Source organism: Squalius cephalus (genome assembly GCF_949319135.1).
Source record: "Squalius cephalus genome assembly, chromosome: 24".
Classification (NCBI taxonomy): Eukaryota; Metazoa; Chordata; class Actinopteri; order Cypriniformes; family Leuciscidae; genus Squalius; species Squalius cephalus.
The window spans coordinates 6,102,615-6,127,174 of record NC_137145.1 but is presented as its reverse complement, the minus strand read 5'-3'; the positions used below and the strand labels follow the sequence as shown (position 1 = coordinate 6,127,174).

Here is a 24,560-nt window from a genome sequence, read left to right as displayed (position 1 = left end):
TATAATTCAAACCTAGTTTGCCTATTGTCTTTGACACAGATTTGCTACTATTGTTCACCACTTTTTGAAAGGTCAGATAAAAGTTTTAGATACAAGATACAAGTCCAGCCACTCCCTGATAAATGAGATGAAAATAAGCAGAGGAAATCAATAGCCTACTTCTGACAAAATGGTAGTCTCTGCCTCCAGCGTCATTTTGAGATAAATGACCTTCTCATTTAGTCATGTGTAGGCTACTATTCACATTTCAGGAAAAAAAGTTTAAAATATCACTTGTGTTGCGATACTCATTAGTATGGTTTGTGACACATTCAAAGACTGACGTTCATTGCTGATGTCTACTGTTAGGTTGATGAATACTGTCAATTAATATATTATATCTATAGCAATCACCCCCAAAATGATTCCAAAACCTTCTCAATGATGGCATAAATCAATGTGTTATATGAGCAGAACAGCTATAATGCTAGTTCTAGCATTACCGATTGTCCTGAATTGATTCTGCTGCCAGTTACAGTGATACTGTGGAAATGTCACCTCATTGTTTGCGATTTAACCAATGTTTGACCCTTCCAGTTACAGCAGTAAACGTCTTTCCTCTTGAGTGCTTATAATGTAATGCAGGACTGTGTCCAAACTAAATGGAAGTGTTACTCGGGTTATTGATTGGAAGTTTGGAACAAATCAAACAAACCATTTCATGTTATTTTCAAAATCTGAATATTGCATTTTTATTTTATAAAACAAAATGAATATTTTAGCCATTGGAATGTCAATGATGATCAATATTTCCTGCAGTTAAAGGGATAATTTTTTTTTTTTTTTTTTTTTTTTGGAAGCCATGCTATGGAAGTCAATGGTGCCCCACAACTCTTTGGTTACAAACATTCTTCAAAATATCTTCCTTTGTGTTCAGCAGAACAAAGAAATTTATACAGGTTTGGAACAACATGAGGGTCAATAAATGAAGACAGAATTTTCATTTTTGCGTGAACTTTCCCTTTAAGTACATGCATATTGGTGTAGGGGGAAACAATTTCATTGGATTTATTTAATTATTTATTTTGCTTTGTTCAAGTACAAAAACCACATCCAAACCTTTTGGAATATTTTTTTTAATCTCTGAATATAGACAGATTTATGGATATTTCTTTTAATTCTCCTCAATAGAAATCAATGGTGACCAACATTAAATATCACACCCCAGTATATCAGTGACAATTCACTGAGATGAGTCAAATGAATACTTTTCCATACACGCTGAACACAAAACATGTAATTGTAACCAGAAAGCAGTTTCTTGAGTTCAGCCTTCTAAAACACCGCACACATACCTGGAAAACCCTGTAAATGGATCTCCAGATGTTAATGCTGTGGGACCTAGACCCGAACTAGGTGGTTTTTCTATGATCCACGTCGTCCTTTTACCACATCAGACGTTCATAAATAAAGCAGGTGGCTCTTGCGATGTGGTGTGTGTATTGAGAGAGTTGGATTGTTTCAGCAGATGGAGATACATTCACTCTAAAAAGGAAGTGAGCAAATGGACTTGAATGTTGATGTAAAGAGCTTCATGGGGAGCTGTTTGAAAAATACAACGGTGTCACAGTAAAAAAAAGGTAATTAATCAAACCCACTTAAAGTCTTTTAAAGGTTGAGCTGATTTTCTGTTTTTCTTCTTTGTGATCAGAAATTTTGTGTGACCAAATCTTAAATTCACAAGACACACTAATGTTTAGTACAAATTAAGGTATAAGTTTTTACATTTTCAATGTAAGAGGTTCTGCAAACTTTACCACCATGATGCTGAGAGGCTGTGATAAAACACAAACACACACAAAAAGGAATCTAGATGGAAATCCTTTTCACGATATATATATATATTTTACAGAACTGTTGTTTAGAGACAGTACTTGGATGCAAGAAACAATCCTTCAACGTCCATTATCAAATTATGGACTTCACGGAACACTGATGAATACAGTTGACTGGGTAATTATTGACTTTAACAGTAAATGGAGTCCTTATTTGTTTTTGCAGTTCATATTTTCAGCCTTATCTGACGTTAAGTGCTGCTGTTGACCACATCTGTGTTTAACTGCTCCAAAGAATCCAATCCAGGAGCTGAGACTTATTCAATGACCAACTCATTGTCTATCTATCTATCTATCTATCTATCTATCTATCTATCTATCTATCTATCTATCTATCTATCTATCTATCTATCTGTATGTATGTCTGTCTGTCTGTCTGTCTGTCCGTCCGTCCGTCCGTCCGTCCGTCCGTCCGTCCATCCATCCATCCATCCATCCATCCATCCATCCATCCATCCATCTATCTATCTATCTATCTATCTATCCAGCCATCCCTATCTATCTATCTATCTATCTATCTATCTATCTATCTATCTATCTATCTATCTATCTATCTATCTATCTATCTATCTATCTATCTATCCAGCCATCCCTATCTATCTATCTATCTATCTATCTATCTATCTATCTATCTGTCTGTCTGTCTGTCTGTCTGTCTGTCTGTCCGTCCCTCCCTCCCTCCCTCCCTCCATCCCTCCATCCCTCCATCCATCCATCCATCCATCCATCCATCCATCCATCTATCTATCTATCTATCTATCTATCTATCTATCTATGTCTATCCAGCCATCCCTATCTATCTATCTATCTATCCATCCATCTATCTATCTATCTATCTATCTATCTATCTATCTATCTATCTATCTATCTATCTATCTATCTATCTATCTATCTATCTATCTATCTATCTATCTATCCAGCCATCCCTATCTATCTATCTATCTATCTATCTATCTATCTATCTATCTATCTATCTATCTATCTATCTATCTATCTATCTATCTATCTATCTATCTATCCGTCCGTCCGTCCCTCCCTCCCTCCCTCCCTCCCTCCCTCCATCTATCCATCTATCCATCTATCTATCTATTATTTAGTAAATATAGTAAACAGAATTGAGTTGGTATAACAACCAGCAGTATCTGCATTGAGTTTCAGAGGTGGGTGGGAGTTGTAAAGGGGCAGTGGAATTCTTGAATCCTCAAATCCTGGAAGTGGGAGGTACGAAGAAAAAAAAAAAACTCCTTCATATTCCTTTCGAGAGGAAGAAGCGCAGCTGTGAGCGACAGAGAAAGCGCAAGACAAACACGCACACTTGCAGCAGTTTACTTTTATTTTGACTCGTACATTTTCGTATGCCGCGAGACACTCGTGCGAGTTTATGAATGAAAATCTTCCTAAACAGCAAAGAAGTAGAAGTTTTCTCACGGTTCATCTACGCACCTGGACCAAAACCTTTTGTTTGCTTCAGCTAGTTTAAACGTGACTCTTTTTTTTCCCTCGCTACTTTTGCAAAAACAGACTCGTTGCACGAGAGAAATCTGGCTGGGTGGCTTGTTTTGATTCACTTCAGCGTGGGGCATTTTCTTCGGAGATCGCTTGTTGTGGAGTAATGCTTTACAAACCAAAATAACTCCAAGAAGAAGAAGAAGTCCACTTCAACACAACCCAGAGTTCAGAATAACATCCAGAGGTGAGTGTTTTTAACTTTGGGAAGAACCTCAACATCTTGCGTGTAGGTCTTGATGCTTGTAGCCTAATGTTATTTTTTATTGATGAAAGAGAACATGGTTTACAAGCCCTAGCAATAGAAAAAGGACTACAGAAAAACTTGATCTTTATCTTAAGACGCTTTTATATCTGCATATTTTAAAGAAACTTTTTTTTTTTTCAAAGACGTGTTTTGCAAATTTTATATAGAGGGGTGAATACAGAAGTATTCTATTTATATAGTAAGTAACCTCATATACATATATGTATAGTATTTTTTTTAAGTAAATCATTCTCATTTCCATTGTATTTGCACATTCATGAAGAGACAAACCTTGAATAGGTGCTCACAGCAGGAGTAGAATAAGAATGCTACATTGTGTTCCCTTAATTTGCATATCAATGAATATGAAAAGTGACCTATTTTGAGCTGTAAAACCCTAGGTGGCATTGTCTGTCCAGTGTTTGTTATGGATGTATTGTGTTCCTTGAGGAAACAAACCTTTCCAGGGTGATCTGTTTCTGTGTTAATGATAAATCAGGGGGGTTTGTGTCACAACTGAGCTGATGTTCCCTTGCTAACTTCTGTTGTAGAATTGAGGGGGTAAGATACATTCATTGAGTCAGCCTAAACATTTTAGTCAAGAACCCATTAATACTGAGTCAGTCCCGTTATGCTAGTTTACCTTTAGGGCCACTTTGTGATAAAGAGTGAATCATTGAATATGTGTCAGCATCTCTGAGGATGACTACTTCGATTCACAAGCATTAATTTCAGAGATGATTATTAAAATTAAACTGATATTTTCAAAACCGCAACCCCCCTCCCCTAGGAGCCCATCTTGACTTATTGTGGCACTCGTGCTGAGTTACAGCCGAATCCCACAGTCGACTGTGTCAACTGGAGTCCATCCAAATTGAATGTGTAATATTGGATGCGCTGAAAGACAAGCTGCATCCATGCACCTGGTCAGAAGGCTTCTGAATCACCCGCTGTGACTGGTTTCCTCGTGGTAATCTTCTCAATATCACTTTCAGCATAACTGGATATTCACTGCATGCAGCTGAAGCTTTATATTCAGAGTTTTAGATATTCCATGATTCCCTCACATTAATGTTATGAAACTTCACTGCAGAGCATACTAATGTTTGGAGTAACGAGTTTTTGGTTTGCATCAGGCAACGGAGGTGTGTATAGGAAGGGAAATGGGAAAATAATTCACTTGGATTTCCTTCCTTAATCTATACAATTACAGGTGTAAAGCCTGATAACTACCCAGGCGGTCGCGAGCAGGGGGTTGCTCCGGGTTGGTGGGGTCCTCCTGGGGTGGATTGCATGACTATCTCCCAAAACAAACACAGAGTCGAGGAATGTCATGCATGGATGCAGCAGCATAGTAATTAAGGGTCCGGGCTGGACTCTCAGGGGGGTAGGGAACAGAGCAAACCCCAACCTTTAATTATCACAATGGGCTTTTCAAATGCTTCTCTTGCATTACTGTGGAGAGCTCTGAAAGGACTGCTGGTTTCAATTCTGTTTTCCACTTTTGATAGTGATAGTTGAGTAGAAGTTTCTTCATTTGCGTTTATCCATTTAGAAGATGCTTTCATCAAAAGCAGCTTCCATAAGAGAATAGTACAAGTATCAAGAATAAGAAGTTACTCCAAGGTTATTTAGGGCCAAAATGAAAAGAATTAAAACAATTTATCATTTTAGTGTATTTTTTTATTATTTTATTATGTTTTATTTGCAGTGTATACATTTAATTTTAAATTTATTTGCTAATCTGTAATGTGCATGCATCATTTTTTATAATGTTTTTTAAATGTAGTTTTTAGTTTTATAAGTATGAAAGCTTCATAAGTATGAAGACTTTTTCTCAGAATTGTGAGATATACACTTGCAATTGCACTTATAAACTGGCAATTCTGAAGTTTTTCTCGCAATTTAGTTTATATCCCGCAATTCTGACTTTCTACCAATTGCAAATTTACATAGAAACTCAGAATTGTGATATAAACTCGTAATTCTGAGAATAAAAGTCAGAATTGTGAGGGAAACTCACAATTGCAAGAAAAAAATGTCAGAATTGGAGGATAAAGTCACAATGACCTTTTTTTTATTTATTACGTGGCAAGTTTCCATACATTAGAGAGTAGTAGAGTAGTAGGGCTAATTCTTTCTTTCTTTTTCTTGTGGTGGTAAAATTGGAAATGGCTTGTTTCCTTTACATCAAGTATGAAAAAGCACAAGCAATGAAGCGTGATTGCAAAATCCTTCAGACTGCTGGTAGAACTATGTAACGTGTTAGCTATTATCCCTCTAGAACTTCACACATTTTTTATACGGTTTCGTGACTGTTGTTGCAAAACACTTTTATAGCTTATCCAATAACATTTCTTTGAATCTCGCCAGTGTGCCGCAGTTTCATGTGTGAAAAGTACCACAAAAAAACCTCCACATTCTCATCAGTTTAAGAGATTTTTAAATTTCACTAGTTTGACATGGTTATGGACAGCGCCTGTGAGGTAAATGAACTGCGTTTATGGCTTTATCATAAACCTGCTGCACACTAGCATTTAGGATTTGCCACCCACCGCAGAGCGACCGTCTCTTCATGTAGACAAGAGGTCGCACTTTAGCTGAATTACTTTGGCATGAAGACCGTGCGACAGCTCTCAGTAATGGACGGACATCCCTCATTTATCATTCTAATTAGGTGATCACAATTAACACAATGGGATGTTGCTGTACTTTAACTCCAGATGAAAACGGATCACGGTCGAGTATTTTAAACGCACTTGCGCAAGGCTGAGCCATGCAACGAAGGTGCCAATGCCGCCACGCTGCAAATCTATCAGTTGAAACAACTTTGTCTTTGTTTGCATTCACTAATACTCTAATTCCCCACACTCTTATAGTAATGAGAGCAGAACATATGGCACCAAGTTGTTTTGTATCAGATTGTAGGTAGAGTTGAAGGTGCGAGAGCAAATGGTTTGCAGTGCGATTATTGGAGGAGGGGATACAAAAACAACCGCCAGATTACGGGTCTTTTGTTGGGAAACGTTTGGCAGGGATGGAGGCGTGACTGGGATCCCAAGGAAAGCCAAGTGTCAAGTGGCCAGTCTTAGGGGGGCATAGCATTAACAGATGTGTTTCACACCACCGGGATGGCCTCTCTACACCTACTCAGGGGGGCAGCTGCTGTCGGGTGAGGGGTCGAGGGGTTTGGGGCCTCTGTTTTCTTCATACTTGTACGGGAAAACCATGTTTAAATTAGTTTTGGATTTGTGATGTTCTCTTGTTACAGTCTTACGTAGGCTTGCAGCTTTTCCTTACAGCTAAATTCACATTTTATGTCAAAGGATGGTTGTTGCATTGAAATAAGGAGAATTGTTTTATATTTTTTATCTGCTGGTGTGGTCAATTGATGCATAAACAGTTGTCAATGCTAATCAAACGTAATATTTAATAGCAATGAAGGAACCTTAGAAGTCAAATTAATGACTGCCAGATGGACTTTATGGCCAGGTGACGTATTATTTCAGTAAATGAGAGGGGTCTGGTCTTTGTAAGCAAAGCGTGAGTGTAGTTGACTAATGTTTTGTGGCTCTTTGATATAGTTATAAGTGGAAATTTACAATAGTGTTCAAAAGTTTGGGGTCGGTAAGATTTTTTTTTCATGTTTTTGAAAGAAGTCTCTTATGCTTACAAAGACTGCATTATTTAGTCGTTCTGGATGGTTCCTACTTAAGAGTTGGCAAATGTGATGTGTGTTCAAGTGATTTTGGTCAGAATAAAATGGATCTATACACAAAATTAAGAGTAAAGCCTGCATATTAGATATTTATGTATGTGTTTTATCATTCTCGTGCTGCTACAGTGAATTATGGGACATGGAGTTTTATTGTGCAAGACTGTTGCCACAGTCTGCTAGATGAATAGTATTTTCTGGTGAACTTTGTAGCTATTTTAATGATGCACAAAAGTCATAAAATAATTAAATAAGCAGTCAGCATTTACCATTACAAATTTGACTAATACAAATTTGAATGCTAGGCTTATTTAATGAACATGTCCCCAAAAATTTCCCAGTGGTATTTACTCCTAAAGATCATTCCAACTTTCCAAATCTAATCATATCTAGAGACCTGAATAAGAGACTTCTTTGTACTGAGCACTGTACTATATTATGTACTGAGCCAGTACACTCTTAAAAATAAAGGTTCCAAAAGAGAAGAACCATTTTGGGTTCCTTAAAGTACCTTTCATTGAACAGTTCTTAAGAGAACTGTTCTTTCATAGAACCCCTTTTCCACTATAAAGAACCTTTTGTGCAGTGGAAAGTTTCCATGGATGTTAAAGGTCTTTCATGGAGTCATAGGTGCCAATAAAGAACCTTTATTTTTAAGAGTGTAAGCAACCATTCTAACCAACCAGAACTCTCTAGCACCCTAGCATAGTTATTTAATGGAATTTTTTTCAAAAAAGCCAGATCTATGAAAATATGAAAAGTTAGTTTTTTTCCTTATTTGCATTCATGCATACCATATTAGACCATTTCCTGTACACATTCTCTTTCACTTTTTTGGCAGGTAGCTCTATGCTGCTGGTGTTGATGGCCCAGCGCTGCCCACAGCTGTGTGAATGAGCTGTTTCGGCCCACCCTCTTCGCCCAGCTGCCGTGGCATGACTTCTCTCAGGATGATGAAGTCATGGCATTTGCTTCTCCTGTGGGTTGTTCTAGCTCACCTCCCCTTGGCCCAATCACGTCCCGCAGTAACCGAACAAGGTAAGTTTTTCCTTTTTCCTTGTTCACTTCCAGGATGTGCTTAATCGAAGGTGGCGCAAAATCGAACAAATGGATGAAAGCAGCATTTCTTTTACTTGAGTGATTCACGGATGGACACACATTTATGAATCATCTCTTACAATAGGCTCCACTTCATGTAGCAGCAGAGTTCTGGTCACGGCTCTGTTTTTTGATGTGGAGTTAACTAGTGGAGCTGGAACTCATTAGGGTCTGGTGTGCTCTAGGACTACAGATGCTTTTCCTTTATGCGTCCATGGAGCTTTGGGGTCTTTCACTATTTCTTGAAACCTTAGAGGTTCAGATGGATCATGGTAGAATGTGCAGCATTGCAAAGAATCCTTAAAGGATTAGTTCACTTTTAAAAAAACTTTTGCTGATAATTTACTCACCCCTTACCATGTCTTTCTTTCTTCAGTCGAAAAGAAATTAAGGTTTTTGATGAAAACATTCCAGGATTTCCCCCCATATAATGGACTCCAATGGGACCCAAACGGTTCAAGGTCCAAATGACAGTTTCAGTGCAGCTTCAAAGGGCTTTAAACGATACCAGACGATGAATAAGGGTCTTATCTAGCGAAACGATCGGTCATTTCAAAAATAAATTAAAAAGTTTAAGTTTTATAAGCACAAATCCTCGCCTTGCTCTGCTCTGTGATGCGCGTTCGTGACGTCACGTAATACGCAATTACGTTGAAAAGGTCACGATTGAAAAATTTCTGTCCTGAAGAAAATTTTCTTTTAGGCTTTTTAATATTAAAACACACAGGATACGCACACGAAATGGGTATTTTAAACGATAAACTGACACAAATACATTTGAAAATGTGTATATGGTCCTCCTTCCGCACATTTGTAAACACGTCAACTTGACCTTTTCAACGTAATTGCGTATTACGTGACGTCACGAACGCGCATCACAGAACAGAGCAAGGCGAGCATTTGTGCTTATAAAACTTAAACTTTTTTATTTATTTTTTAAATGAGCGATCGTTTCGCTAGATAAGACCCTTATTCATCGTCTGGTATCGTTTAAAGCCTTTTGAAGCTGCACTGAAACTGTCATTTGGACCTTGAACCGTTTGGGTCCCATTGGAGTCCATTATATGGGGGGAAATCCTGGAATGTTTTCATCGAAAACCTTAATTTCTTTTCGACTGAAGAAAGAAAGACATGGACATCTTGGATGACATGGGGGTGAGTAAATTATCAGCAAAAGTTTTTTTTTAAAGTGAACTAATCCTTTAACTTGTTAAAAGCTTTTTACGTTTATACTGTCATCTAAGGCCCTGTTTACACTGGTATTAAGATGCAGTTTACACCTGGTGTTAAAAGTCTCTTTTGTCCACTTTCAACCACTTCTGTCCTAATTTCTTTGAGTGAAGGGTCTATGTAAATGTATGGGTTTTTTTCATATCTTTCGATTTAATGAATGAAATAAGCTCAGAAAACAGAAAAACATACGGGGAGCATTAGCTTTCATTTCTTCTCTGACAGCCACAAGATCACGCCGAACGCTGTGAATGTGTGTTAGAAATCAGGAATGTTGAGAGAACATTGTGCTTGGGACGCTTTTCATCTTCAAACCAAACTTGGGTCTCCAGCCGACAAAGTTTAAATCATGTTTAATCATAATGGTTACGCATTAAGTCAGTTGGCGGAGAGTAGACGTCTTTTGCAGCTGTTCGAATGTATTTGACCATATGAGTGTTTACACTACGAAAGAAATCTGTTTGAATGCGTTTTCGCTACCTCTGGAATTTGGTCGAAAGTGGACAAGCTAAAAACATTTTAGACCCCATTTACACCTGTGTTTAGCATCACACACTTGTGATCCAATTGACCAAAACACACATTAATAGGTGTACACAGGGCCTAATGCTCACTTAAAGTTAATCGAATGAATCAAATAATTTATTAACATTAACAAAATATCCATTTTCACACTGTGCATTGTTGATGCCTGAATTTACTTTTACATTTTTTAGTATACAATTTTAGTTATAAAAATGTTATGTCTATTACCAGCCATATCATGAAAATCATTATCAGCATTTCTGTCTGAATTTTAATACGTCAATCATCCCGATAATTGTGAAATGAAGTGGTTTGATAATTTGCTTTAACCTTTTAGTGTAAGTAAGGGGAACGGTCAGAATTGTTGATGTGACGGCCTGACACCAACACTTACACTACAGTCTCAATTGTCTGCATACTTATTGATGCATGTTTGCATACAAGTCGACAGTGTCCATTCACAGTTGCTTAACACACTAATATGTTGTACTAAGTTGTGGGCCGCAGAGCTCATCTGCATGTGAAAACAGCCATCGCAAATATCCTGTTGCTGCATAAACTCTTGGTCCATTGTTTGAGGCTTGATCGAACTGTCTGTTTGCCTTCTTGCCTGAATTGACTTGTTGTAGTGACTCGGTGCCCAGCAGTATTACTAGCCAGGCAGGAAATCCCAGCAGCAATCCATCCAGACTAGGACTTCCTCTATTGATTCCCAGCCAAGTCCAGAGCTTAGCAGCAATCCTGGCTGATGCGGAGAGAAAGGACAGCTATAAGGATTCGAGGATCGTTTTATTGAAGCTTTGCTTCATTAAAAGGGTTGTAATGATCTGAAATGAAACGACTTTTGGGGTTTTAAAGATGTCGTTGGATGAATAATGAGGTGATGACAGATGTTGTTCACTTCAGCCTGTACTGACTGACCAAGACAAATGGGTCAGGCCTCCGCCTCCCTCTGGGGAAAAAAAAACACACATTCTCTTCGGTTCTCCAAGAAGCCAGTTCGGAGCGGTCTAAATTGCGATGAAATCATGCTTGTGTTTTTGGGTCTTTCAGACTGGGACAAATGACGTAGGGACAAATCATGATTCTTTCTGCTTTGTGGAATTTCTTCCGTAAACAAAATGTGCTTCCAATTTGACAGTTTCCCCATTCGGCCATATAGGTGGTGCGCTCCTCCTCCTGTTATCAACTGCTTCCAATTTGACCAGAGGAATGGTTTGAATTCCCGCATGATGTGGACCAAATTTTTATTCACTATTTTATGTGCAAAAAGCCCCTTTTAGGTGAAACTTGTGCAGTAGATTTGTAAGATATTCTTACTTAAAATTCATTACATTAGCCTTTTTAAAAGGCTATTGTGATTGCCTCGTTTTTAAACCCCAAAAAATGGGTCTGTTCTTAAATGGTTGTGGAGATCAGAGGGAAAAAAAACTATATTAGTAAATAAAAATCATACACAGCAACTAAAAAAAGTACTACCCAGACTACATTAAATACCAGTTCACTTGATGAAACCATTGAAATTTGGCCTATAAATTTGGCCTCGTTTGGCCTATAAATGTTCATGGTTACATTGATATTTTTATGGATTTTTTTGTTGCCACTTGAAGCAAAACCAGTCTATGAAGACTATGACTATGAAGTATTTACGAACGGTAGACTCCTAAAAATATCTTTGCTGGATTAATTGCAACAATAACAGCCAGACGTTTAGGCATCAAAAGGCATGCTGGGAGTTGTCAACCCTTTTAACTCCAGTTATATGTCCTGTTTTTCTTGTAAATGTGAGGTTTACGGTGTCTGTGTGTCCTGTTTCTGCTCTAGTAAGTGATTGGAATGATTGAAAATAAAGTGAATGGAAGTATATACGATAAGACATCAGTCCTCATTTCAAGTCCAGCCTCTACTTTTCCTGCTCGGCATGCTTTTTTTTTTTTGTTAAATTAGGCTGAAACGAAAGTTGATCCCACCCCCCTCTCGTCCCGTTTCATTGCTGGGATTAAGGGGCCTGTGATCCAGGAAATACCTCCAGTTGGCTCAAGTGAGATCTCCATGACAACTAGCCGAGGAACCTGCTGTTACAGGCTCTTCTCTGTCTCTCCAAACTGACTCTCTTTCCCCCTTCCATCTCTTGCGGATCCACTCGCATTGTCAGGAAACATTGTGGAGGACAAAAGGGAAGGATTAGTTTGTTTGACAATTAAGGTGACTTAAGGTTGGTGGGGGGTCTCTTTGAATGGGAACCGCAGTATGCTCTGGCGTCAGGGTTTTTGTTTTTGGCTTTTGTTTGTGTGTACTGAAACTCAGTCCTAATAAGTGTAGTGGGTCACAGGAGGTTAATCTTTAAACTGTTTCATTTTTAACCTCAGAGCTTCCCATTCTTTTGTAAAGGAAGAATAGCATTTCTTCCTGACAGGATTGTGTTTTTGATTCAAAGTGTTTGAGCAGAGTGCAATATTGAATTCATGGGGGAATCTCATGATAAAGACCCTGAGCCCCATTGCACTTTAAAAACAAAATACAAATATTTTTTGTTGAAAGAATTTAAAAAAAGAATGATATTTTATGATAATTATATTACGATGAATTATATAAGTTTATCTAAGAAAATAATATTTAAGACTTTTTGGATATTTTGTATTGCCAGTTTTATCTTGGGAAAATGTGCTTAATTTTCACATCAAATTATTCTCTTAATTTTCAGATATTTTTACTTTTTTGGAAAACCTGTCATTCGTTGAAATTTTATTTATATTTAATGATTATTATTTATTTTTTATTTTTATAAAACAGCATGATTTAAATGCAGAACAACAAATACCATCTTTATTTTACATTCTTATTGTATATCATGATATCAGTCAAAAGAAAGATATTGTTATTTTGGCATAACTGGAATTTGCTTAATTGAAATGTGCTAAATATTCATGAAAATGTCATAATGCAAAAAAAAAAAAAAAAAAAAAAAAGGCTAAAGGCTTCATTTCCTTTACCCAAAATATAATATTTATTTTCTTTTAATTTTAGGTTAAAATATTCCCCAGATGTGTCTTGATTATTTCCGGATATCTGACTTGCATAACTTTTTCATCTTTTTTAACTTTGTGTCATCAGTTTTCCTATACTGAGTTTCTTTAAACTAATTTTATTAGTTTGTGTTTTGTTTTTTTAAAGCATTCCATATGTAGTTTCCTTTCTCCATAGTGCTTTACAAACTCATGCCTCTTTTTGTTAGTCATCATGGGGCCCTTATTTAAGTTTAGTGGTTCTTCAGTTTCCTTTGGACCAGCGTTGTCTCTTGTCTCACACTTTGTTTTGAAATGCCGGTTTTGATCCAGCGCCCCCTTTGCCAAACATTCCATGCTGGTCTTCTGTTCCACCACTAGTCCGAACAGAGGTGAAAATGGAGCTGTACACATTGTTCCCCGGGGAGCGTTTGGTGCTGCAGTGCTTGGCTCAAGACGAGACCCCGATTGTAGGCCTAGGGGTCATCTGGACAAGAGACCACGCTGCATTGCTGAATGGAGACCACATGTGGGTGAACGAGGGCCAGCTGGAGATCGGGTCAGTAAAGCCGACAGACTCTGGGCTTTACTCCTGCACTGTCCAGAGCTTTCTGGGCAACCACTCTGCCTATTTCATCGTTAATGTGACAGGTACGTCTTGTAGGAGCTCAGAGAGGATGAGCTTTTTTTTATATCGAAGAAACAAATTTCTCTGCAAATGACACCTTTTGTTCTTTTTTTTGGGGGGGGGGGGGATGGCTGATGGTGTATTTTTTTAAAACCCCTGACTTGTCCCTCACCATTTATGCTATGGACATGAATGATATCTGAAATGATGTGGCTTGTCGAAGAAAGTAGTTCTGTTACTTTTCTAAGCAAATGAACAAGAAAACAAGTGACAAGTCACTTTCATTTCATTTGCTTTTTGAGGTCGTATTGTTGTCATAGATGAGCAACTGAGGCTTTGTGAGGTCTTTTCTCCCTGTTCAGCTGTGGAATGTGTCAGGCGTTCAGTGGTGAATTTGTTAGACAGCTCCCTAGAGTGAGTTTGTGTGTGTGTGCGTGTTTGCGTCTGTATGATTCGAGCGTGGGCATGGATCTGGAGAGGAGCCTGCAGTGACTCATGCGCTCTCACTGTCCGGCGCTCTGTGAAGGGCGGATGCGTTTATTCCGTTCACTAACCTAATATATTGTGAATAAAAAATTAAAAGCATTGCAAACCTCTCCTTTCTTAATCTGCTGCTATTCTTTGCTCCCTGGCCAGGATTCAATTGGAGAGACAGACAAATAAATAAATCTGTATGTTTTTTTTAGCTGAAGTTGTGACATCTGAAATTGCGCATGGTGAAATAGCTACATTCTGACCTTTATGGACGGCTGTATGATTTTATTCTCTTGACTCTGTCACAGGTCACGCAGTAGCGTCTTCCGAGGATGAGGATGACGATGAGTCATCGTCAGAAGAGAACAAGCCGTCAAGTAGCCAGGAGCTCTTACGTAAGCATGCGCTCTCTTTTTCAGGAAGAAAATCAAATTATGAATGCTTGTTGTTTTGTTAAAGCTACACTGTGTAGTTGATTCTTAGCAAAAAACACTTTGTTTTTTCAAAATGATATGTGCTCATTAATGTGTAATTACTTCTACCAACTAATCAAGTATTCTCGTAAGCGTAGAATCTGCCATTTAGAATACATACGAGCGAGTCGCTCGAATGGCGGCAGCCATGTTGCGCCTCCATCTTGAAAATACATTAGCCAAAGTGGGACATACCTGGAAATTCAAGCTTCGCCTTTCGCGTTTTTACACTCAGTGGCACCGTGACGAATGCGAGGGGGAGATTACTCGTGACTGCCGGCAGATTTGAAATAATACGGCCACCGTAGGAGTTAAAACGGCCTCGGAATGGGAGGGGCTAGAAAGTAATATTCAGTTGGTAGTCATAAACAATTTCACCGCTAGATGGGAGAAAATCCTACACAGTGTAGCTTTAAATACCATATTTTCTCTCTAGCGATGGCACCTCACTGGGCTCAGCCTGAAAAGATGGAAAAAAAGCTTCATGCCGTTCCGGCCAGCAGAACGGTGAAATTCCGATGTCAGGCTGAGGGAAACCCAACTCCGAAACTACGCTGGCTCAAGAATGGAAAAGAGTTCAAAAGAGACCAGCGCATCGGGGGCTACAAGGTACGTTTGCACATGAGAAGACTTCAGTAGCTGACTTCTGTTGTGATATCACTGTTATGTGGGACATACAACCCTCATTTACTCTGCACCTGAGCCGAGAGAAGGAAAGCTGAAACCTCAGCTCACAATAGGCCAAAATCACAGCCTGAATCTCGACACCCTGAACCCGACACCTGAATACACACACCCTGATTTAAACGTGCAGGCAACATGAGAGGTCTGGTTACGAGTAGATAGCCGTAGTGATTAAGGCTTTGTGATATACTGAATATGCACAAAAAATATTTGATTATTTTGCTGCCAATTTCGAGATTCAAGATTGTTACATCAGCCATTTCCAACTAAGTATACAGAGGGGGCGAAATACTGTTTCTTTAAGCAAAAATGTCCATTTGTAAGTTTGATTCATTTCTGTGAATCAGTTTCATAATCATGATCCATTTTAAAATCAATCTGTTTCAATGAACTGATTCAAACCCTGATTTATCACTTTAAAAAAAACACACACAAATATATATATATATACACTGCCTGGCCAAAAAAAAATTGGCCAAAATAAAAACGTTATACATGTTATATGTTTGGCAACAGTTCTTCTAACACTAATTGATGGAGTGTGTAGCTTTTCATTTCTTAAACAACCATGTAGAAAGACACATCATGGCCATATTCCAGGATGACAATGTCAAGATTCATCAGGCTCAAATTGTGAAATAATGGTTTTGAGGGAGCATGACATTGTCATCAACTACATGCTCCATCAATTATGGTTAGAATAACTGTTGCCAAACATTTAACATGCAATTATCCAATCATTGACTCTTAAGCATTTTCCAATTTAATCCAAATGGTGACTTTCTTTTGTCTGGGCAGTGTATATATTCAAAATAAACATTTTATGAATCTATTTTAAAGAATATTTATTTTCTTCAATTCTCAGCTGCGGGAACACATGTGGACCATAATCATGGAGTCTGTGGTGCCCTCGGACAAGGGCAACTACACATGCCTGGTGGAGAATGAATACGGAAGCATCAATCACACCTATCAGCTGGATGTAGTGGGTCAGTCACGTCTCAGTCTTGACCAGTGGCAGTTCAAGAATAAATATTGCAATTAAATTCAAGCCTTACAAAACCCCCTTGTGTATATTGCAGAGCGATCACCTCACAGGCCCATCCTGTATGCTGGTCTCCCTGCAAACCGAACGGCTGTGGTTGGCAGTGACGTAGAGTTTGTATGCAAGGTTTTCAGCGATCCCCAGCCTCACATCCAGTGGCTCAAACACATATTGGTGAACGGAAGCCAACTGGGACCTGATGGACTCCCTTACGTACGCGTCCTAAAGGTAAAGGTTTTACAATGAAATGCAGCCAATTTGCTCAAGTCCGACTTGTATGCAGCGGTTTCGTATAAGTGATCCACACATATTGGGATGTGGTGGATTGGGACTGGATGTCATGAATTTGGTCTCTTGTTGTCTCCAGCACTCGGGGGTCAATAGCTCGGACACCCAGGTGCTGACACTCTACAATATCACAGAAGAAGAGGGCGGCGAGTATATATGCAAAGTGTCCAATTATATAGGAGAAGCCAATCAGTCAGCCTGGTTAACTGTCCTTAGACAAGGTAACTTGATCACAGGCTAGTCTGAAATGAACTCTGTAGAGGTTTTTGCTTTGGGTTTCTCTCATGCTTTGGGTTTTCCTATTCAATAATGCCATGGAAACTTCCAGTTGACCCAAACAATGGCAATAATTCCTTGGCTATGGATTGGGTCTTACTGGAGAGACTCTCCATGTGGCTTGCCTGATGTAGGTGGAGGTAGACTGGTGGTGATGGTGCTGGGCAGTGATATTTGGTCTCTCTACAGGTGATGGAAAGGTTTCAGGTGGCTTTCTGAGCTTTGGGAGCGTCTAACTGGTTTTTAAAACAACCAAAAACAACAACTCCCCAAGCTCAATGTGGTCCCGCTTCCTCCTCCTTTCCCCTCACGTCTTGGGCCTCGGGTCTGCTTTTCTCGTTCTCTTCCAGACGGCTGGCCTCAACACCACCGACAAGGAGATGGAGGTGCTCCAGTTGAGGAATGTGTCCTTTGAGGATGCTGGGGAGTATACTTGCTTGGCGGGCAATTCTATCGGGATCTCCCATCATTCAGCATGGTTGACCGTTGTCAAAGGTATCCGGCGACTCTTTCCTGTCCTCTCAAGACCTTTCCTTCTCGTCCATCACTCCCAACAGTGCCCATTTGTTTGTGTCAATTGCCAGTTTCAGGTGAACCACATTTAAGTCAAAGAGCATTTACTCAGCTGTCACTTTAGCCGGTGTATCTTTTGCACCGTTGACAAAGGGTGTTTTATGGGAACGTGTGTGGCCGTCCACAGGTGCAAAACCACCCATGCATGGCACCAGCATGACGAGTAGACCAAACATTTGGATTTTAGTGACATCTTCCCCTATAGAAGTATTATCTTACTAAGGTTCCCTCAGTAGGTTTTACTTCCCATTGACCTGGCAAATGACACGAGTTATGGCACTGTTTCACCTCTTCTTCTTTTCTTCCTCTAAATTCCTTGTTTTCTCACTCTGTCCTGCTATCTTTGTATTTTTAATGAGCGGTTAGTGCACACCAAGTCAACTTTACTCCGATTAAATCAGTTATGTTCATTCTGAGAGTAAGCAGACTATGATACGAGAATATCTAGCAAACTATCTTGGTGTTCTAAGGCAGCATCCTAACTGTGATTGAACCTCTTAAGTAGCATATTTGGAAAACTCAATATGGGTTATGACTTCTTGCGCCCCACAAATTTGCAATCACTTTCCTATCACTTCCACTAGAAATTGCAATTTTAGAGCTTGAAATGACAAAAAAAGTATATTAATTATAATATTCTTAAGCAGTTTTATTAATTAAAGCCCAAGACTTTTTTGATTTACATGACTTTTCCAGGTCTAGTATCACACTTAAAATTAGGCTATGTATCAAGACCGTGGGAACCCTGGTTCTTCGAAGGGAATAGGAAATGAATTAAAATAAGCAATATCTTTTCATTTTTGTTGTTGTTTGGGCTTATTTTAATGCTTGTTATGTTTTAAGTCATCTTGAGGACCCCTTTGGAAGTTTGCTGAGGGCCACCGGTTGAGAATCTCTGCTCTAATAGGCATTAAAATAAATGGCACATGAAAAATATTGGCTAAAATAGTCAATTGAACTATTTTTATTAATACTTTTTTGTACTGATTGAAATATCAACATATTTATAACATTTTCCTCAACTTGTGCACCATCTGGGATTATTTATTTTGACCAAGCTAGTTGCAATGCATAATGCGATTGCCTTCTTTGGAAAGAATGCATGTGATGCAGCCTTAGAATTCATCAAAAATGAGATATCTTATAAGGCACCATAATCTTTTAACCACCATTGTGTGTGGAGCATGATTAGGATGCCTTAAAATGCCATATGGATAACAGTATCATTTTGGAACAGCTATCTTATCATTTCATTGACTATAATCTGAGCTAACTGTGACTAAGTGTGCGTTATCACTGCATCATTAAAATATATGAAGTTGTTAATGATCAAGCACCACAAAAATTAGGTTCCTTATCTTCTGAAGACTTTGTTTTATTTCAACCATTGCATAATATTGCTGAACAGCTCATATCTATATATACGATGCTTTAATTTAATAACAACCCATCAGGTGTAGTTATGTGTCTCTTTGGCCTCCCAGGACAATTTGGCCAGGATGTTTCCATTTCATACTTGTGCATGGGACGACTGCAGCCTCATGCCGGTGGAGAATGTGGGGCGAAATACTACTCCACAAAGGAGCCATTATGTGGCAACAAAGGGAGCTTGTGCTCTCTTCTCGGTGCCAATAGTGTCAAATGCACTGGTTGAAATAAAACAGAGCTCGGTGTGTGTGTGTGTGTATGTGTGGATACGTGTGCGTGTGTGCCTGTCACCAGCATCTACCAGTGTGTGTCAGTCCAAAGCACTGTTTAATGCTGTAGACACAGTAACAGAGGTGTTTTTGATGTCAGTTGAAACTGTATAAGTGGATACAACCTTATTAATGCTGTTTTGTATGCCAACCATCACTATTATATATATATATTTTTTTTTACTTTTTCAGAAAAATATTTCTTAATAGCAACAGCCCGATAAATATTTAAAACTCCATAGCAACATTCTCTTTCCTCAGAAGAGGTTTAAATCTAGTTTTGGTTACTGACCATAGCGTTGTGTTTGCCCCATAAGCACCCATCGCTCCCTCTGCAGTTCCCAGTCAGTCCTACCTGGAGGTGTTGATCTACTGCGTGGGATTCTTCCTCATCTTCCTCATGGTAGGAATCGCCACCATCGTCAAAGTCCGCAGCTCCTCCAAGAAGAGCGACTTCAACAGCCAGCTGGCCGTCCATAAGCTGGCCAAAAGCATTCCTCTCCGCAGACAGGTAACAGATAAGGGCTTTGACGTACTGGTATCTTAAAGAAAGACCCTTGTGTCCATCTTAAGGCCTTTAAAAAACACCTGTTCTGCTTCCTCGGCCAACAGGTGTCGGTGGAATCCAGTTCGTCTCTGAACTCTGGTGTGATGTTGGTCCGTCCTTCACGACTGTCCTCCAGCGGGACCCCCATGCTGTCAGGGGTCTCTGAGTACGAGCTGCCCCAGGACCCGTGCTGGGAGGTGCCCCGAGAGAGGTACGACCACTGCTCATTTGAAAGTTGAACTTCTCTCATTTAATTTTCTTAACTTAGAAATCATTTAGCAATTTTATTCATCTGTATGTTTGTTACAGGCTAGTACTTGGGAAACCTCTGGGAGAGGGCTGCTTTGGTCTGGTGGTGATGGGTGAAGCCATTGGAGTGGACAAGGACAAGCCCAACCGAATAACTAAAGTCGCTGTGAAGATGCTGAAATGTATGTGGTTTTGCAAATTAACAGCCTAAAAGACACCGTGAAATGGTTTGATGAAGATTCTAAGGGATCTGACTGATTTTTGATAAAGTTACAAAAACTCTTACATTTACATTGAAGAAGGGACCAGAATATATTGCTCTGCAAAAAAGTGTTTTGTCGTGTTTTTCTGTAAAAATTCTTAAAACAAGGTAAATTTACTTTGAGCAAAATTGTGTACATTTTCTTTATACTCTTACTTGATTTGAAATATATCTTGAATTAAGTTAATTGTTCATACACCATTGGCAAATTTTTTTTTTATTTCATTTTATATTTTTATTAATTATTTATTTTATATATCCAGAATAATATTTTTCTAAAATAATCTAATTTATTTATTTATTTTAATACTATCATAATATCATGTTTGATAATATAATACAATATATTCTCTTTATTTTAAGGTTTAAGGCCCATTTACACCAATAACTATAAAAATAACTATATTAGCGTCCATATTTATTATAAGCGCACTGCAGTTTATCATCTGCCACTTTAAATGCTCAAACTCTTTAAAGCAGGATGGATTCTGATTGGCTGTCAATGCTTTTATCGTTCATCCGCTGGAAAAAATCGTTCTGAAAGTGATTTCAACAATATCGTTTTACGGTGCAGTTATCGTTATAGTTGTTGTGTGGACTTTTTAGACAATCTTTAGAACTATATCTTTATCATTATTACAGTCCTTGGTGTGGATGGGCCTTTTAGGAAAATCAGACAAAAATATTACTGATTAAGAAAATGACTTTTGGGAGTGTAGAGCCAACAGACATGGACTAAAATCCACCAAAAAGACCAAACCACATTATTTATCAGATGTTTACTTGTGTAGAACCAGACCTCATCAACATGTTGCATGTTTTTATTAGCTGACGCCACTGAGAAGGACCTGTCGGACCTCATCTCAGAGATGGAGATGATGAAGATGATTGGAAAACACAAGAACATCATCAACCTGCTCGGAGCTTGTACCCAGGATGGTAAGAGCCCATCTGAGGATTCCTACAATCATGTGGCATTTGAAGATGCTGGAACATCTGGAAATGTTTGTTTGATATCTCCTTCCTCCAGGCCCTCTTTACGTCATTGTGGAATACGCCTCTAAAGGAAACCTGCGGGAATACCTGCGTGCCCGCCGACCGCTTGGCATGGAGTACTGTTACAATCCGGACCAGGTTTCTGTCGAGAGCATGTCTATTAAAGACTTGGTCTCCTGTGCCTACCAGGTGGCTCGTGGCATGGAGTACCTGGCATCCAAAAAGGTATTGTTGTCACATTACTTATTCTTTTTTTAATAAAAAAAGAATCATACAACGCTTTCGATTTCATAATTTCTTTAAAGGGTGGGCTGAAATAAATATTTTGGTCTTTGTGCACTCCTCAACAGTGTATCCATAGAGACTTGGCAGCACGCAATGTACTTGTAACAGAGGATAATGTAATGAAGATAGCAGACTTTGGTCTGGCCCGGGACGTTCATCACATAGATTACTACAAGAAGACTACAAATGTAAGCAGTCAGTTCTTCAAACAGTCATATTTATAGTCCAAATATTCAATTTATGACAAGTGAACATCTTTATTTCTTCTTCAGGGCCGGCTGCCTGTCAAATGGATGGCACCTGAGGCTTTGTTTGACAGGATTTACACACATCAAAGTGACGTGTAAGATGGCTCATTTGTTTTCCATTCCATCCTCGCATCAATGCTTTCACTTTATAAAAGTTCTGTTTCTTGGTTATGTCTCGGTACTGATGAAGTGCTCTCGGGTTTGTAGGTGGTCTTTTGGGGTCCTTCTGTGGGAGATCTTCACTCTGGGGGGCTCGCCGTATCCCGGAGTCCCTGTGGAAGAGCTCTTCAAGCTCCTGCGAGAAGGTCATCGCATGGACAGACCCTCAGCCTGCACTCATGAGCTGTACGGCCCTTTCACATATTTTAATTAGTGATTAAGGCCGTGTGTCCATCAAAGCATTTTCCCCCCGAGGCTAGCATATTTTTTCAGTTGTTTTCAATGTTTCAAACGGGCGTAGCGTGACAAGGAGCTGAGCGTCTCTTTAACACTGAACTCGGTCGCTGAGAGTTGAAGAATGTTCGACTTTGGGTAAAACTCAGTGCTCATCACTGTCTTTTTACCCAGCCGTCCAATCACAGTGGAGGAGGGGCGGGACAAATACCACTCCTACCACCACATCCTGATTGTACAACAGCAACAAACGACAAGCAGCAAACAGTGGAACAAAATCATTGAAAACAAGAACCAGAGCAAATACTTTACTTTATATACTTTACAAATACGACATCATTATATTCAGAAACAAACTATTTTCGAAATCAGATACTAGTAACATTTCCGTGGATATTCCGTATCAGAGAACTAAAAAAGCCGCTGTGTCGCAGAAACGCTCTCTAGCGCCACAGCTAGGCGTTTTCAGACGAGCGCTGCCACTTTCAGCTGGCTACAAACGCTTTGGTGGACACGGCCTCTCTTAATTTTATTAAATAGAATCTTTAAAAATGGCATTAACAAACAAATTACCTTTCGTAGTGACATATTTTTGAGTGAAAAATATTATAGAATGTATTTGTTTGTTTGCTTTTATAATGATGATAATTGTTCCACTCTTGGTTACCTTAGTAGAAATTAAAACTTTTCTTTTTGAATAAAATGGCTCGTTCAGATATTTTAATTCGTAAATAAAAATGCTTCTGAATTGAATTAAATAAAAACTTTTTAAAACTTGTATTAAAATGTAATTCACAAGAAATTTAACTTCCATAATGACAAATAACTAGAAATAGACTGCAATTGCAATATTATTATTATTATTATTATTATTATTATTATTAATAAAATAAATACATATTTATTATTATTAAAATAAATACATATTAAGTGAAACTGATTACTTATTATTATTATTATTATTATTATTATTATTATTATTATTAATTTAGTTTTAATTTATATGATTATATTTAATATGATTATATTTAAAATGTAAATAAAAAAATGTAATTTAAAAAAAAAAAATCTTTAAAAAATGTGGCACACATCATTTTTGTACAAGTTTATATTTTTTCCAATATTGGTTACTTTAGCAGTAATTCAAATATTTTTCATTAGAATGAAATGCACTAATGCACTGTGCACAATAACATTTAATAAGAAAATAAATTATTTCAGGTTGTCTTTACATAATGACTCAGTTATGCAATTTCTTTCTTTTTTTGTTCAGATACCTGATGATGAAAGACTGCTGGCATGCGGTTCCCACGCATAGGCCAACTTTTAAACAGCTGGTAGAAGACCTTGATCGCACCCTGTCCATGATGTCCAATCAGGTAAGGCCAGCAGACTGCGTAGGTAGCTACTTCTCAACTCTGCATCCTACTCAAAATGAATCCTCACAATTGTAAAGTAACTGATTTGAAATCCGCATCGTGGGCAACTCTCTTTTGCTACACCGCAAACTTGGATGACAATGTTCACTGTTCACATTCCAGTGCATTATGGGAATTATTTATTAACGTATGTGTTTCCCTTCAGGAGTATCTGGACCTCTGTGTGCCCCTGGAGCCTATGTACTCTCAGGTCATCCTGAATGAACGAAGCTCCACCTGCTCCTCCGAGCCGGACTCTGTCTTCTTAAGAGAGTCTGAACCTGAAGAACCATGCACCCCCCCAACAGTTCCCCCACAACAAACTGTTCGGTCCTTCAAAAAACGCTGACAGCAGAGAACACCTGGACCTCTATTTTCACAGAGGATCTCTATATTTCTCTGCTTCCTTTGACTCATAAACTCTGCAGGCTCAGAGACTGAGGAGTTCAGCCTGGGCCGTTCTAGCACAGAAACACAGGAGGAAACGTTTCATACCAGCCAACTCTCAAAATCAAGACTGATCAAAACAGAGAGGCTTGTGTGGGGAACTACCAAACGTTTTGTCCTTCAGAGGGATCAGATCCTCACAAATAAGATGTTCAAAAAGCATCGCAGATGGAAAGAATGCTCGTCATCGCCAGCAAAGTCAATGGATTGGAAAAGTAATTGCAAGTGTTACACATTAGAGTATGCTGGCTGTGTAAATGCGGTTAAATTGTACAAATATGAAATTATATAAACACTATTGTTTTATATTACTATTATAATAATTATTATTTTTGTATGAGCTTGTTTATTCCTTTTTTTTGTTCAAGAAACCTGAT

At 38.6% G+C, this 24,560-nt stretch overlaps 1 protein-coding gene across 2 annotated transcripts in view; it reads left to right on the top strand.

Moving 5' to 3' along the window:
• Nucleotides 1–3,107: 3,107 nt before the first annotated feature.
• Nucleotides 3,108–24,560, top strand: part of fgfr1b (fibroblast growth factor receptor 1b) — a 22,437-nt gene continuing 984 nt past the window's right edge. Inside the window, exons 1-17 of one of the 2 annotated variants that reach the window (XM_079861333.1) lie at nucleotides 3,108–3,567; nucleotides 8,184–8,380; nucleotides 14,611–14,697; nucleotides 15,212–15,384; nucleotides 16,325–16,448; nucleotides 16,542–16,732; nucleotides 17,419–17,563; nucleotides 19,656–19,849; nucleotides 19,951–20,096; nucleotides 20,195–20,316; nucleotides 21,225–21,335; nucleotides 21,427–21,617; nucleotides 21,743–21,865; nucleotides 21,950–22,020; nucleotides 22,133–22,270; nucleotides 23,592–23,697; nucleotides 23,903–24,560. The exon at nucleotides 23,903–24,560 is cut by the window's right edge and continues 984 nt beyond it. In XM_079861333.1, the coding sequence (XP_079717459.1) occupies nucleotides 8,236–8,380; nucleotides 14,611–14,697; nucleotides 15,212–15,384; nucleotides 16,325–16,448; nucleotides 16,542–16,732; nucleotides 17,419–17,563; nucleotides 19,656–19,849; nucleotides 19,951–20,096; nucleotides 20,195–20,316; nucleotides 21,225–21,335; nucleotides 21,427–21,617; nucleotides 21,743–21,865; nucleotides 21,950–22,020; nucleotides 22,133–22,270; nucleotides 23,592–23,697; nucleotides 23,903–24,085 (2,250 nt within the window). In that variant the 5' untranslated portion in view covers nucleotides 3,108–3,567; nucleotides 8,184–8,235 and the 3' untranslated portion in view covers nucleotides 24,086–24,560. Of the gene's footprint in view, nucleotides 3,568–8,183; nucleotides 8,381–13,545; nucleotides 13,852–14,610; nucleotides 14,698–15,211; nucleotides 15,385–16,324; nucleotides 16,449–16,541; nucleotides 16,733–17,418; nucleotides 17,564–19,655; nucleotides 19,850–19,950; nucleotides 20,097–20,194; nucleotides 20,317–21,224; nucleotides 21,336–21,426; nucleotides 21,618–21,742; nucleotides 21,866–21,949; nucleotides 22,021–22,132; nucleotides 22,271–23,591; nucleotides 23,698–23,902 lie in introns of those variants that run through there. The other variant, XM_079861332.1, reaches the window with a different exon arrangement.